Source organism: Aquarana catesbeiana, linkage group LG11 (assembly GCF_042186555.1).
Source record: "Aquarana catesbeiana isolate 2022-GZ linkage group LG11, ASM4218655v1, whole genome shotgun sequence".
Classification (NCBI taxonomy): domain Eukaryota; kingdom Metazoa; phylum Chordata; class Amphibia; order Anura; family Ranidae; genus Aquarana; species Aquarana catesbeiana.
In genome coordinates, this window is record NC_133334.1 from 109842962 (window position 1) to 109855478 (window position 12517).

At 44.0% G+C, this 12517-nt stretch overlaps 1 protein-coding gene across 1 annotated transcript in view; it reads right to left on the reverse strand.

Moving 5' to 3' along the window:
* The window catches only part of LOC141112243 (solute carrier family 22 member 6-like), a 154901-nt gene that overhangs the window by 110311 nt on the left and 32073 nt on the right, over positions 1-12517 (reverse strand). The window contains exon 3 of the mRNA XM_073604871.1: positions 2022-2176. Coding sequence (XP_073460972.1) covers positions 2022-2176 — 155 coding nt within the window. The remainder of the gene's footprint in view (positions 1-2021; positions 2177-12517) is intronic.

The following is a 12517-nucleotide window of genomic DNA, read 5'->3' on the forward strand; positions in this document are numbered from 1 at the left end:
CAAGGGGTGTGCCAGGTGTGCCTGGGCACACCCTAATGCTGGGGTTGGCAACCTGTCAATGGTGGGCAGGTGACAGGTAAACCACAACCCTTCCTTGCCGATCCTCAGAACCTTGACAGGAGAGGTGGCGTGGGTGGAATTTAGTGGAACCAATCTGTATTTTCCTCCTGCAGCAGCTGAAAGTAGGCTTCTCCTCTCCCTTTTGTCAACATTCAGCTGCCACAGGAGGAAAATATAGGGGATTGGTACTAATATATGCCACCCCTCATTTCCCTGATCCTCTTCCTTCTGTTGCCCGGGTCTCCCATGTGCTCCCTTGCTCCCCCTTCCTCCCATTGTTTCAGGATGGAGAGCGGGGAAGAGGCCGGTAAATATGTCAAACTCATATGTGTTGGAGCTTTGAGGTGCACACCCTAATGCAGTAGGCTGCGCACACCTATGTCTGCCATGAATCAATTTTTAAAAATGTTGGACTCTTGGACATTTGTTTTAGTGCTTTCATTTGACTTTATGTATGTGGACTCCCAAGTCTGAGTTCTTTCTCTGTATCTAAGGGGTGCCCTCGTTTTGCGGCGTGCTGCCGAACCAGAGCCAGTGTGCCCAGTGACCATTTCAGTAACACTTAAAAAATCTGAATCCAGCTCCTCTTTTGTTTTTTATTGCTGTCTGTGTCCCAGAAAGGGAGATTTGTATTTCTATTTGTCTTCGTGACCACTGGCCATGAGACAGAATGTTATAGGAAATTCCAATCATTATGGTTGGTTGGTGATCCACTTTGAACTCTTTTGCCCAATTCAGTGAACATGGAGTATTTGTTTACACAAAGTTGGCCTTTTCCCTGTTTGTAAATGAAAATGATAGGTTTGTGCTCCCAACAAACTGGTATAAAAAATGCTTATGACAGATGTGTAGGCAGGTAGAGGTTAATGCTGCGCCGGTTGGGAAGGGTATGGTTAATTGTCTTCTCAGGATTTCTTTCTCTGGTTTTGCTGGGTCCAACCCACTAGTTTGATGTGATATAAAAGGAATAGGGGGTCCGCATTAAACCCCCCCCCCCCCCCCGGGGCCTGAAGCTCAGAGCTAGGAGGATGTGTTGCTTGTCATCATTGCCGTAGTCTAGATCGCCAGTGCCATATTGTGATCAGAATTCCCGCTTTTAGGAGAGTAATCGGCACACATACAGTAGTTACAGCTCGGGTCACAAAACTCATTGGGGTATGAAGATAACAGCATGTGACAGGTGAGATGCAGTGGGAAAGATGTTGTTGGTACTTCTTCTGCAGCATTCCGTCTCCCATAGCAACAGGAGCTGATCTGCCCCGCTGGAGCCCTCAACTTGTACACAGGTACCGAAGAGAAAGAGTTAAATGAAGTGTACGCATGGAGTCAGCACTAGGTGTATGGTGGGATTCCATACCGTTACTGGGAGAGAAGTAGTGGTGATACGCTGGACAGGTGGAGAGAGCAAGGGCTCTGCGTGTCCCTCCTAATAGCACAAGCAAACAAAGTGGTGTTTATTGCATTGAGAGAGTTTATTCAAGTCAGTAGTCTATTCCAGTAAAGGTGCCCTATGTGTAATGTGGTGCCCCTAACCAAAGTGCCTAGCATAGCCCAGAAGAGCCCACTCGAGGGTAAGCCTCTCATGTAACCCACACTTGGAGCCCAATGAGGAGGGGAACAGGGGAACATGGAGGACGTGTTGACCACTCCATCAACCCCCCCCCCCCCCCCCACAACAGTTGAAAAACACTTCTTGTGTAAGGTAAGCCTAACCTAGTCAGACCCTCACCTATTCATTGAATTGGGCCGATATTAGGTTATGTATAACCTTCCTAAGGCTGCAGCAGCAGTAAAAAAAAGTATTTTTAGCAATCAGTCTTTCTTTATAACTATGGTCCTCACTTCTTCTTATAAATTCAGATGCCATATATAGTATAGTGCTTAACAAATTCCTATGTTTATTGCAATGTGCCATGCCATATATAGTAGGTACAATATCCCATTTCCCTCCATAGACTTACTTAGTCCAAGGTCATTGATGATGAAACCACAGATCCCCATGCCAGCCATGAATCGAAAAAAACAGTAAAGTGAGAAGGAAGGAGCAAAGGCAGCCCCGGTTCCCATTAAAGCTGTCTGCAGAAGACAACATAAGATGACTATCCGGCGTCCAAACCTACAGAGTATGAAAACAGTGGGTATAAGCATGGTGATCTGAGTTGAAGGAATCATAAGAACATAGCTTATTTTTTAAATTATCCAAGACATGTAAGTACATACCTTGATGGCTTCTGTGTATGGTCTTCAGGATCAAACTAATGCATATGTGATTTGTGCCTGAGTTGCATTGACCTGCTTTTGACTTGTTCCATATGATTAGCTTTTGAGTTGTTTCAGGCTGTTTATGAGTTGGTCTGAGCTGATTCAAATAGATTTTGAGGTGCTTTTGCATTCACATTGATGTGTACAAAAAAAGAATGCAATTCAGATGCAGACAGATTATAATGTACAGAAGCCCTTATGGGTTTGTACAGACAAAATTGCTCTATATATCAGAAAATAGAAATAACATTCTCTCCCTATCCTCCAAATCCTTGTTACCTCTAAATTCCAGTATCATGTAGACCAAGATGTGATCTACAGATATCAAAGAGGCACTAACACCTTGCTGATACAAGGCAGAGTGACAGTGTTTCTGGAAAGATCCCTCTTCCCTAGACCCGCATATTCTTACCCTGCCTGAGTTCTCTTGCTGCACCTTCCACTGTTGCAATCGATGAATGCTTCTGGGTACGGGGGAGCATGTGTCCTGCTCCCCTGTGACAGTGGGCTCAATTCACAAAGAGTTATTTTTCTCTTAAAATGTGAACTTTTTAAAAAACATTTTTTTGCAATTCACAAAAAAACGCTACTATAATAAAGCATGTGGTATTTTATCTCCTGGCATGATCTTCAGTGGAATGGATACAGTAGAGAAGGATTTGAACCCCTGTCAGTTTTTAGTGCTAATAAAGAGGTAAAATGGTTTAAACTGTAGAAATATGTGGTTCCAGCAGCATATGTATTAATACAAAAGAAAAAAGGAGACTGGAATACCAGTCAAAGGGAAGCTGCTTTCAAAGGAAACACATGGCGTATCAAAAACAACTAAGTTAAATTACGTAAATACAAAATATCTTTATAAATGTCAAATATTGAATGAAATTAGTATAAAAAATCATCACATATATAAATATAGTTCTTCCACCAATAAAAAGAACAACATTGTCACAGGTGAGATTACCCTTCACTTTTGTCACATATCCAAAACAGGAAGTAACAGAAGATGCCTACACATTAAAGGAATCTCTTGGGGACCCCCAGGTCACCAGAACCAGTCTCCCCATTGGAACGTTACTTACTTTTCTGGGGATAACCCAAAATTTTGGAATTTCTTTCACTTTCAATGATTTATTCTCTGTCCCTCCACAGATATGTGTCAGCTCAACCACATCTTCCACCTTTAAATTAAACTGGGATCTGCTTGCTGTTTCTGTGTATGTGTCAGCTCAACCACATCTTTCACCTTTTTTTTTTTTTTTTTTTTTTCTTAAACAAGATTTTATTGAACAAAAAAGAAAGCATACATGAATAAAGTGTTTGTGACATACTTCTGACAGACTTTACAGCTTCGTATTTAGATACTACACAGCGACATCCCTCAACAATACATGCTATTAGTATATGACAATAAAACTGGTATCCTTTTTGGGGGGTCTGAAGGTTGATAAACAGGCGCCTAAGGTTGAAGGAGGTATTTCTGCCTGGCATAAATCTCGCCTGGTCCCCATGTATCAGTGATAAGATGACTTTATTGAGGCGGATGGCAAGCACTTTTACAAGTATCTTGACATCTACCTGAAGTAAGAAGATGGGGCGGTAGGATTCTAGGAGATGTGGGTCCTTACCTTGTTTGGGAAACAGTACTATCGTTGCTTCCCTCATAGATGCTGGTAGTTCCGAGTCTGTAAAGATGTAGTTGTAAAGCGACAGTAGTCTAGGAGCAAGTAGTTCAGTGGAGTAGAATTCCACTGGTAGGCCATGCGAGCCCAGAGCCTTAGACCTGGGGAATTCCGCTATGGCCCCAGAGATCTCATCCACCGTGAGTGGTGCCTCTAGTTCCTCAACCTGCTCCTCAGTCAACTGAGGGATATGTAGCTCCGAGAAGAATGACTCCATCATGGATGTATCATCTGGGGCCAATGTGGTATATAGTGAGGTAAAAAAATGTTTTTATTGCTTTGTGACTTGGCTAGGCTCTGTTATCAGTGCATCTCCAGGAGAGCGAAGTGACATCACCACGGGCGGTCTCTCCTCGCAACGCACCAGATAGGCCAAAAGTTTTCCAGCCCCTTCCCTGTGTTCGAATGATTATTGTCTGCAAAAGAATAATTTACACCTAGACTTTTCATAATGCATAAGTCCACTGTCCTAGAACGCAGTTTGAGATTAGTGGCACTATCACTAGTGGGGTCTTCCATGAATGCACTCTCCGCCGAGAGCAAACCCTCCGTGGCTTCAGTCATGGCTGTTTCTGAGGTGCACTTAATCTTATTGATACGCATAGTAAGTGCATGGGTTTTAAATGCATCCCAAACTATCTGTTGTGATGCAGTGCCCTCATTAGTGGTTAGGTATTGTTCCCAGTCAGTTGTTATGTCATCTCCCTCTCGGAGCAGCGTCAGCCAGAAGGGGTTTAACCTCCATGTAGCTGGAGGCCTGTTATGTGGCAAGGATAGCATGGCCCAGTAGGGACAGTGATCTGAGAGTGACGTAGGGGAAAATCCCACGTCTGCTAGCCGTGGTAGTAGGGACTGGGACAGAAGGATGAGGTCTATTCGGGACATGGAGTGGTGGGATGAGGAGAAGCAAGAGTAGGCTCTCTCTGTGGGATTCTTGGATCTCCAAGAGTCCACTAGACTGAAGTCTCTCAGCAATCTAGCAAATCTCGTCTGGTGGGGAGATGTCGGGGTGGTCTCGGACCTACATAGTCTATCATAGTGTGGATCTAGGACATTAGTAAAATCGCCCAGCTATACCACTGGGATAGAGGGGTGTAATGCCATAAAGCTAAACCTGGCTGACAGTGTGGCAGAGTTGAACGGTGGCGGTATATAGAATGCCATCAAAAGTATCAAATCTCCATGCATCTTGGCCTTTAAGAATACATATCTGCCCTCTGGGACTATCTCTGAGTCCAGGAGCTCGAAGTCTGTGGTCTTTGCAATGAGGACCAAAACCCCTCTAGAGTGGGTGGTGTGGACGGAGTGGTAAGTCCACCCCACCCATGGACGTTTAAGTGTACATCTTTCACCTTTAAGACCCCTTTTACATTGGAGCCATGGCAACGTTAGCGCTAAAGCTTTTGCGTCTCTTTTCAGCCACTAGCGAGGTGATTTTAACCCCAAAAAAGGGGTTTAAAACTCCAGTTTTGCAGTGCTTTCAAAGCACTTTTAAGGCCTTTTTGAAAGCGAGGCCCATTCATTTCAATGGTCAGGGGCGTTTTGGGATCGCTGTATACAGTGCTGTCAACCCACCCCAAAGATGCCGCTTGCAGGGCTTTTTTCCCGTCCCGCAAGCGCACCACCCCAGTGTGAAAAGTCACACTGGAATGAATGCGAGGCGGCTTTCAGGCGCTTAGCAGAGGCTATTTCCAGCGCTAAAGCGCCTGAAAACCGCACCAGTGTGAAAGGGGTCTAAATGAAACTGGGATCTGTTTACTCTCTCTATGTATCTGTGCTTTTTGGTATGTGGCCTTCTCCATCTGTTGCCCGGTGTGCATTATTATGATGTTTTTGTTGCTCTGTAGTGTCTTACTAAGTTTTATGTGCTGATCTTATCTTTATAACCCTTGCTAGTCTGACTTTAGAAGTGAAAGGTTTGCTTTGATTGTTAAGCATCCTTATATTCACTCATGATTAATTTACAAACTTCTACCCTCACCCTTATAACAGTATAAATGTGAGCACTCTTAAGGGGTCAACACATTGCAGGGGCTTCTATCCTTAAGACTTCTTAAGTGATTCTTTATACAAGTGATATGCACTTCAAGCTCTGCACGAAGCGAACATACTGTACATAAAAAACTTCACTGGAAAGCACCTGACAGGCTGCAGGTGACCCTGTCTCTCTATTCAGCTCTCCTTCCACTCTGTAACATGCACTCTATACCACTCCTTCTGACAGTTGTGTCCTCTCTCCTCAAACTCTCTTACCTTCATCCCTCTTCTCCACCCCACTGCTTATACATATCACACTGCCTTCTGTCCTCTCCCTATTACTGCTCCTACCAACTCTTGCTCATTCTACATCCATATACTGATAAACCCCCCAGTGCTCTGAGGCATGCCCCTTCAAATAAATCACACTCTTACATTACCTCCCTCACCCTCCTGCTTCTCTTAACCTCTGGTGACATATCCCCAAACTCCATCATCTGCCTTTGCCTGGCGCTCCCATCTCTCAAAACCCTCTGGCAGCAGCTGCAACTCACAGAACTTAGTTTCTATTCTTCTTCTGCCCAAAACCAGCCTCCCCTTCTCCTGTACCCTCTGGAATGCATGCTCTGTCTGTAACAAACTCACCATCCTCCATGACCTATTTATCACAAATTCCTTTAACCTACTTGCCATTACCGAAATCTGGCTTCATGAATCCGACACTACTTCTCCTGCTTCCCTCTCCTACGGTGGCCTTCTCTGGACTCACTCCCCCAAACTAAGTGGATGGAAGGGAGGTGGAGTGGGAATCCTTCTAGCCCCATGCAGCACCTATTAGGTACTTCACCCACCTCCCTCTCTGAGACTCTCCTCTTTTGAGGCACATTGCATTCATTTATTCTCTCCTTTTTCTCTAAGAATTGCTGTCATCTGCCGGCCCCCTGGACCGGTATCAGTCTTCCTTGATGACTTCTCTGCCTGGCTACTTTCCCTCTTCTGAAATCCCCACAATCATTCTCGGCGACGTCAACATCCCTATTAACGCTAACACTACTATTACTTCTAAACTTCTCAGTCTAACGTCATCTCTTGACCTGAAGCAATTGATACAGGCTCCTTCTCACTCTAATGGCAACACCCTCGACCTTGTCTTCTCCTATCTGTGCACTCCGTGCAACCTCTCCCATAATCCTCTCCCACTCTCTGATCACCACCTCATTAGTTTTGCTCTCTCCCCGTCTTCCACCTCCTCTCCCTCCAACCACCTAACAGTTACCTGTAGAAACCTTCGCCACCTTAACCCTTCTCTTCTCCACTCTGGTACTGATCACCTCTATGACAAAATCTCACCCCTGTCCTGCCCCAACCTAGCCACTTTTATCTACAACAGCTCACTGTCTTCCACAGGCTTGCCCCCTCACTACACACAGAATCAGACCCCGTCCGCTACAACCCTGACGGCACCAGAAGTCTCAGAAAATGTAGACACGCTCTTGAGCGTCTGTGGCATAAGTTCCAGGAAGACTTCAACCAATATTAATCTGCCCTCCTAAAATAATATTCCTGCCTCCATACTGCCAAACAGACCCATTTTATCACACTCATTAACATCTTCTCATCCAGTCCCCATCAACTCTTTTGGACCCTTAACACTCTACACTGTCCTCCACTGCCTCCACCCTCTAATTCACTCACTGCTCAGGAGATCGCCAATCACTTCAAAAATAGGATTGATACAATTTGTGAGGAGATCACCAATGCGCAGAAAGCTCCCCCACCCAACACCCCATGTCCACAGATACAATCATTACTTCCCTCATTTAACCCTGCTAGTATTAATGAAGTTGCTAAACTTTTATCTAACACCCATCTAACCACCTGCCCCCCTGGATTCTGCTCCTTTCGCAAATGCTACGCTCACCCTCTGACTCGATTCTACACTATCTAACTCACATTTTCAACTTCTCGCCCTCTTGTGGCATCTCCCCAAACTCTCTAAAACATGCACTAGTCACCCCCATACTTAAAAAGCCCTCACTGGACACCACCAATTTTAACAACCTACATCCATCTCCTTACTCGCCTTCTCCTCCAAACTTCTTGAAAGACTGGTCTACAACCGACTGAGCAATCATCTGACCATTACCAAACTTCTTGTTCCCTTTCAGTCCGGATTTCGCCCACAACACTCCATAGAAACTGCTCTCATTAAACTCACAAATGACCTACTAATAGCTAAAACCAATGGAAACTATTCTGTACTACTTCTCCTGGACCTCTCTGCTGCCTTTGACACAGTGAACCACCCCCTCCTCCTCAAAAAACTCCACTTCTTTGGTCTCCGTGACTGTACTCTTCACTGGTTTTCATCCTACCTATCCCACCGCTCCTTCAGTGTAACTTACAACTTTACTTCCTCCTCTCCTCTTCTTTTCTCCAATGTTCTGTTCTTAGACTCCTTTTTTCAATCTACACCACCTCCCTGGCTCAGTAAATTGCCTCCCATGACTTTCAATATCATTTCTATGCTGATGACAACCAAATCTATCTCTCCACCCCCCAGCTCTCTCCATTTGTCTCCTCACATATCACCAACTTACTGACAGACATATCAGCCTGGATGTCACATCACTTCCTCAAACTCAACCTATCCAAAACCGAGCTCATTATATTAACTCCCCCATGTGCCACCTCCCCTGATTTCTCTAACAATATCAATGGCTCAACTATCTTGTCCCCCATGCCAAGGTCCTAGTTGTAATCCTGCACTCCGATCAAACTTTTCGGCCCCACATCCAATCGATATCCAAAATTTGCCGCCTCAACCTCCACAACATCTCCAAGATACGCCCCTTCCTAACCAATGTCACCACAAAGCTTCTAATCCACTCCCTGGTCATCTCTCGCCTCGACTACTGCAATTCCCTCCTCATTGGCTTACCTCTAAATAGGCTATCCCCACTTCAGTCCATCATGAACGCTGCTGCCAGGCTCATCCACCTTACAAACTGCTCAGCGTCTGCTATACCCCTCTGCCAATCCCTTCATTGGCTGCCACTCAACCATCAAATTAAAGTCAAGTTACTAACAATAACTTACAAAGCCATCCGCAACTCTGCCCCCAGCTACATCACTAACCTAGTCTTAAAATACCAACCTAATCTTTCTCTTCGCTCCTCCCAAGACCTCCTGCTCTCTAACTCCCTTGTCACCTCCTCCCATGCTCGCCTCCAGGACTTCTCCAGAGCCTCTCCCATCCTCTGGAATGCTCTACCCCAATCTGCCTGACTTTCTCCTACTTTGTCCACTTTCAGACGATCCCTGGAAACTCATCTCTTCAGAGAAGCCTATCTGGCCCCCACCTAACAACTGTACATTTATTTGCTCCATCAGCACATCCCCCACAATTATTACCTCTTGTATCTCTTGGCCTTCCCTCTTAGATTGTAAGCTCTAAAGAGCAGGGCCCTGATTCCTACTGTATTAAAGTGTATTGTATTTGTACTGTTTACCCTCAAGTTGTAAAGCACTGCGTAAACTGTTGGTGCAATATAAATCCAGTATAATAATAATAATAATAATAATAATAATAAATAACAGTAAGCAGGACAAATAGAGAGGGTTAATCTCGTTAACGGGGACACAGACAGCAATAGAAACCTGATGGGGTCTAATCTATCTCCACTCTATCCAAAACTAAAAAAAAGTTTTGCCTTTAGTTATACTTTAAGTAAATGAGCCCCAATGATTCTGTGTTTTTCTATATTTAGGTTTCTATGCATTACTGTTGAGAAACTGATCGAAAAAGGCAGAGACTACTCCAAATTGGCTATTATATTTTTACATTACTTAAATACTTCATGCCTTGGCCACTACCCTTTTACCTCATGCATTGATTTATTTATTTCCTTTAGTGAGTTGACTTTAAAGCCAAGTTATTTACCTCGTGTTTTTGGTTTGTGAGGTAAATAACTTATAAGGTGATCGTGAACTGACATTTTTAGTATCAGATGAGATAATTGGAAAAATGTGTCAAGTGATTAAATTATTTAATGAGATATTCTTTAGTGTTACTAAACCCAGGACCCTGCAATTACTATATCTGGTCTCCCAGAGTACACAGAACATGGAAATGCAATTATTTTAGTAAATATAAATCACTAAATACCTTTTCTCATCAGCAGTATATAGCAGTCTTGTGGTTTCTATCAGTGTCTGGCTGAGCACTGGTTAAAGCTTATAGGAGGAGTTTTCATTCTTCTCAGACTGTCCCATGGGGCTGCATGACCCCTAACCTTCTGTTTGGGCAGTGCTAATTGGCCCTATGCCAATCACACAAAAAAACCCCCAAAAAACTCTCTAGCAATACACGCCAAACCGAGCATGTGCAGATTGCCCCCCAGGGCTCTGTATTTACAGGAAATGGATTGGGAACCGTGGAAGAAGGAGAGGATCAGAGAAGACAGGATTGAACGATTGTTTTATACCATACAGAGGATTATCCCCTTAGGTTCCACAGTGAGTATAACAAGCATTCTTTACTGCATATACAGACTGATTTTACTGTTGTGGGTTTAGTCACACTTTAAAGCGTTTGTTAACCCAAAAAAAGTAGATTGCCTGGTCCCTTAAAGCAGATTAAACAGCACAGTGCTTGTGCTGTGTAATCTGCCCCCTCTAAACTATAAAAAAAAAAAAACCTCCCTAAACCTGGCACTTTCTTATGCCCTCTCTGCGCTGACCACGAAAATCAGGGCTGCTCTGCCCTGACCACTGTGGTCTGAGTGCACCCCTCCATCATACGCTGCTGTCCTCTCTGTTCTCCTCTCTCCCCTTCACCCTCTCCTTCCTGCATGTTAGCTCCTGTCTGTGGGTCTCCGCCCCCCCCCCCCCGCCCCCCTCGCCACTATTAGTAAAATTAAAAATGTTTTATGCTCACTGTCAGCAACTCTTTCATATCCTGGCAGAGCACACTGCATTAGTCTTTTAGACTGTAAATACAGTTTTAGCGTTGTCTTCAGGCCAGTCACGTGACTCTCGGCCGGTTTCCAGGGCTACTGCACAAGAGGCTGAGCGGCCTTATGATCTCCCCGGCTGATGTCCGAGGGAGATCACAGCCCCTCCTGCAGTATCCATCCATCAGAGCTGTACAGCGGCCGCGAGTCATGTGACCGGCCTGAAGACAGCTTTTAAATAGGTAATTGCAGCGCTCATTTTTCTAAAAGACTAATGCAGTGTGCTCTGCCAGGCTCTAATAGAGAGTCTGGCAGTGTTTGAGTTATATGGGTTAACAAACCCTTCAACTGTCCAGGTGATACTTATTCCATGAATTAGGATAAAGGATTGAGCCAACTCATTTCAGGGGCCTCAAACAGCATCCTGCATCAGGGTTTAAAGATGGAGAATGATACACTGGACAAAACAGCAGATGTAAATTAGAGAGTATTATGAAAGGATGGGTGAGGAGTCTTTCAGCAGTTGATTTAGCACTTTGCCCTGAATGGTCTCTTGGACCCTAGCTCCCACATGGCAAGATCCTTCCCTTTCCTATTTAAAAAAAAAACCTCTCATCCATTGTCACATCTTTATTATAGGATTTTAACCTTGCCAACCACCCATGGTATCTGTTTGATATCCTCAGTGAGCCGTGTTGAGACAGTGTTGACTTGGACTGCCAGTTAGAGCAGGCCTTAATGCTACTCTATGCTAGCTGGGTGCTTACAGCTCTGCTGTGACTGACATGGTTTTCTGCTGCTTGCATCGCTATGGTTTGTTTTTGCCTTATCGATTGGATTTATATATACTGTATACTGAAAACTGTGGCCTCTCTTTTCCATCCTATAGTTTCAGTGCCTTATCAAGCAAGAAGGAGCAAAAATTATCTCTTGAGTTTTTATGTCTATGCTTTTATGCAAGTGAAATGCTTGTTAGTCAAAATTATCACGACGTAACATAAGAATGTGGTTAAAGTATTTCATCTATCTTAGTGAATGGACCACAACATGGTATTAGACAAATATGTCTCAATTTTTCTAAAACTCATGTATTTTTGTCACTTTCTTCATGTTGTTGTAGAAGGATGTATATGCTGACGTATTTGTGTGTGGGTGGTGGGGCCATGATCACATTTTGCACGAGGTTCCAAGTAACTGAAGGCCATCCCTGCATTCATATTAGTATGCTGAGAGATGGTTTGTAATGTACAGCACACCTGAGCTGTCACTGACAACATGCTGACACAGGAAGCTGAGAGAGGAGAGCTGAATTCATTAAAAGAAGGTAGGCATGGTCTAGAATGCAAGATACATCGAAATACTGAGCAAATGGTAGCTTTTGAGGATGAAGGAATGTAGAAAATGGTAGTGTAATATATTTATTGGAGTTTCTATTATATCATTTGCTTTATAGTGCACTTTACTCTACAGAACACCTTTATATTTTAGATGCAATATATTTTAGCTGCATTATTGTTCCTATGGTAAGCACGTTTTCAGTTTGCAGCTGACAGACATGTCATGTTTGAAATCTGGTTATTTTTA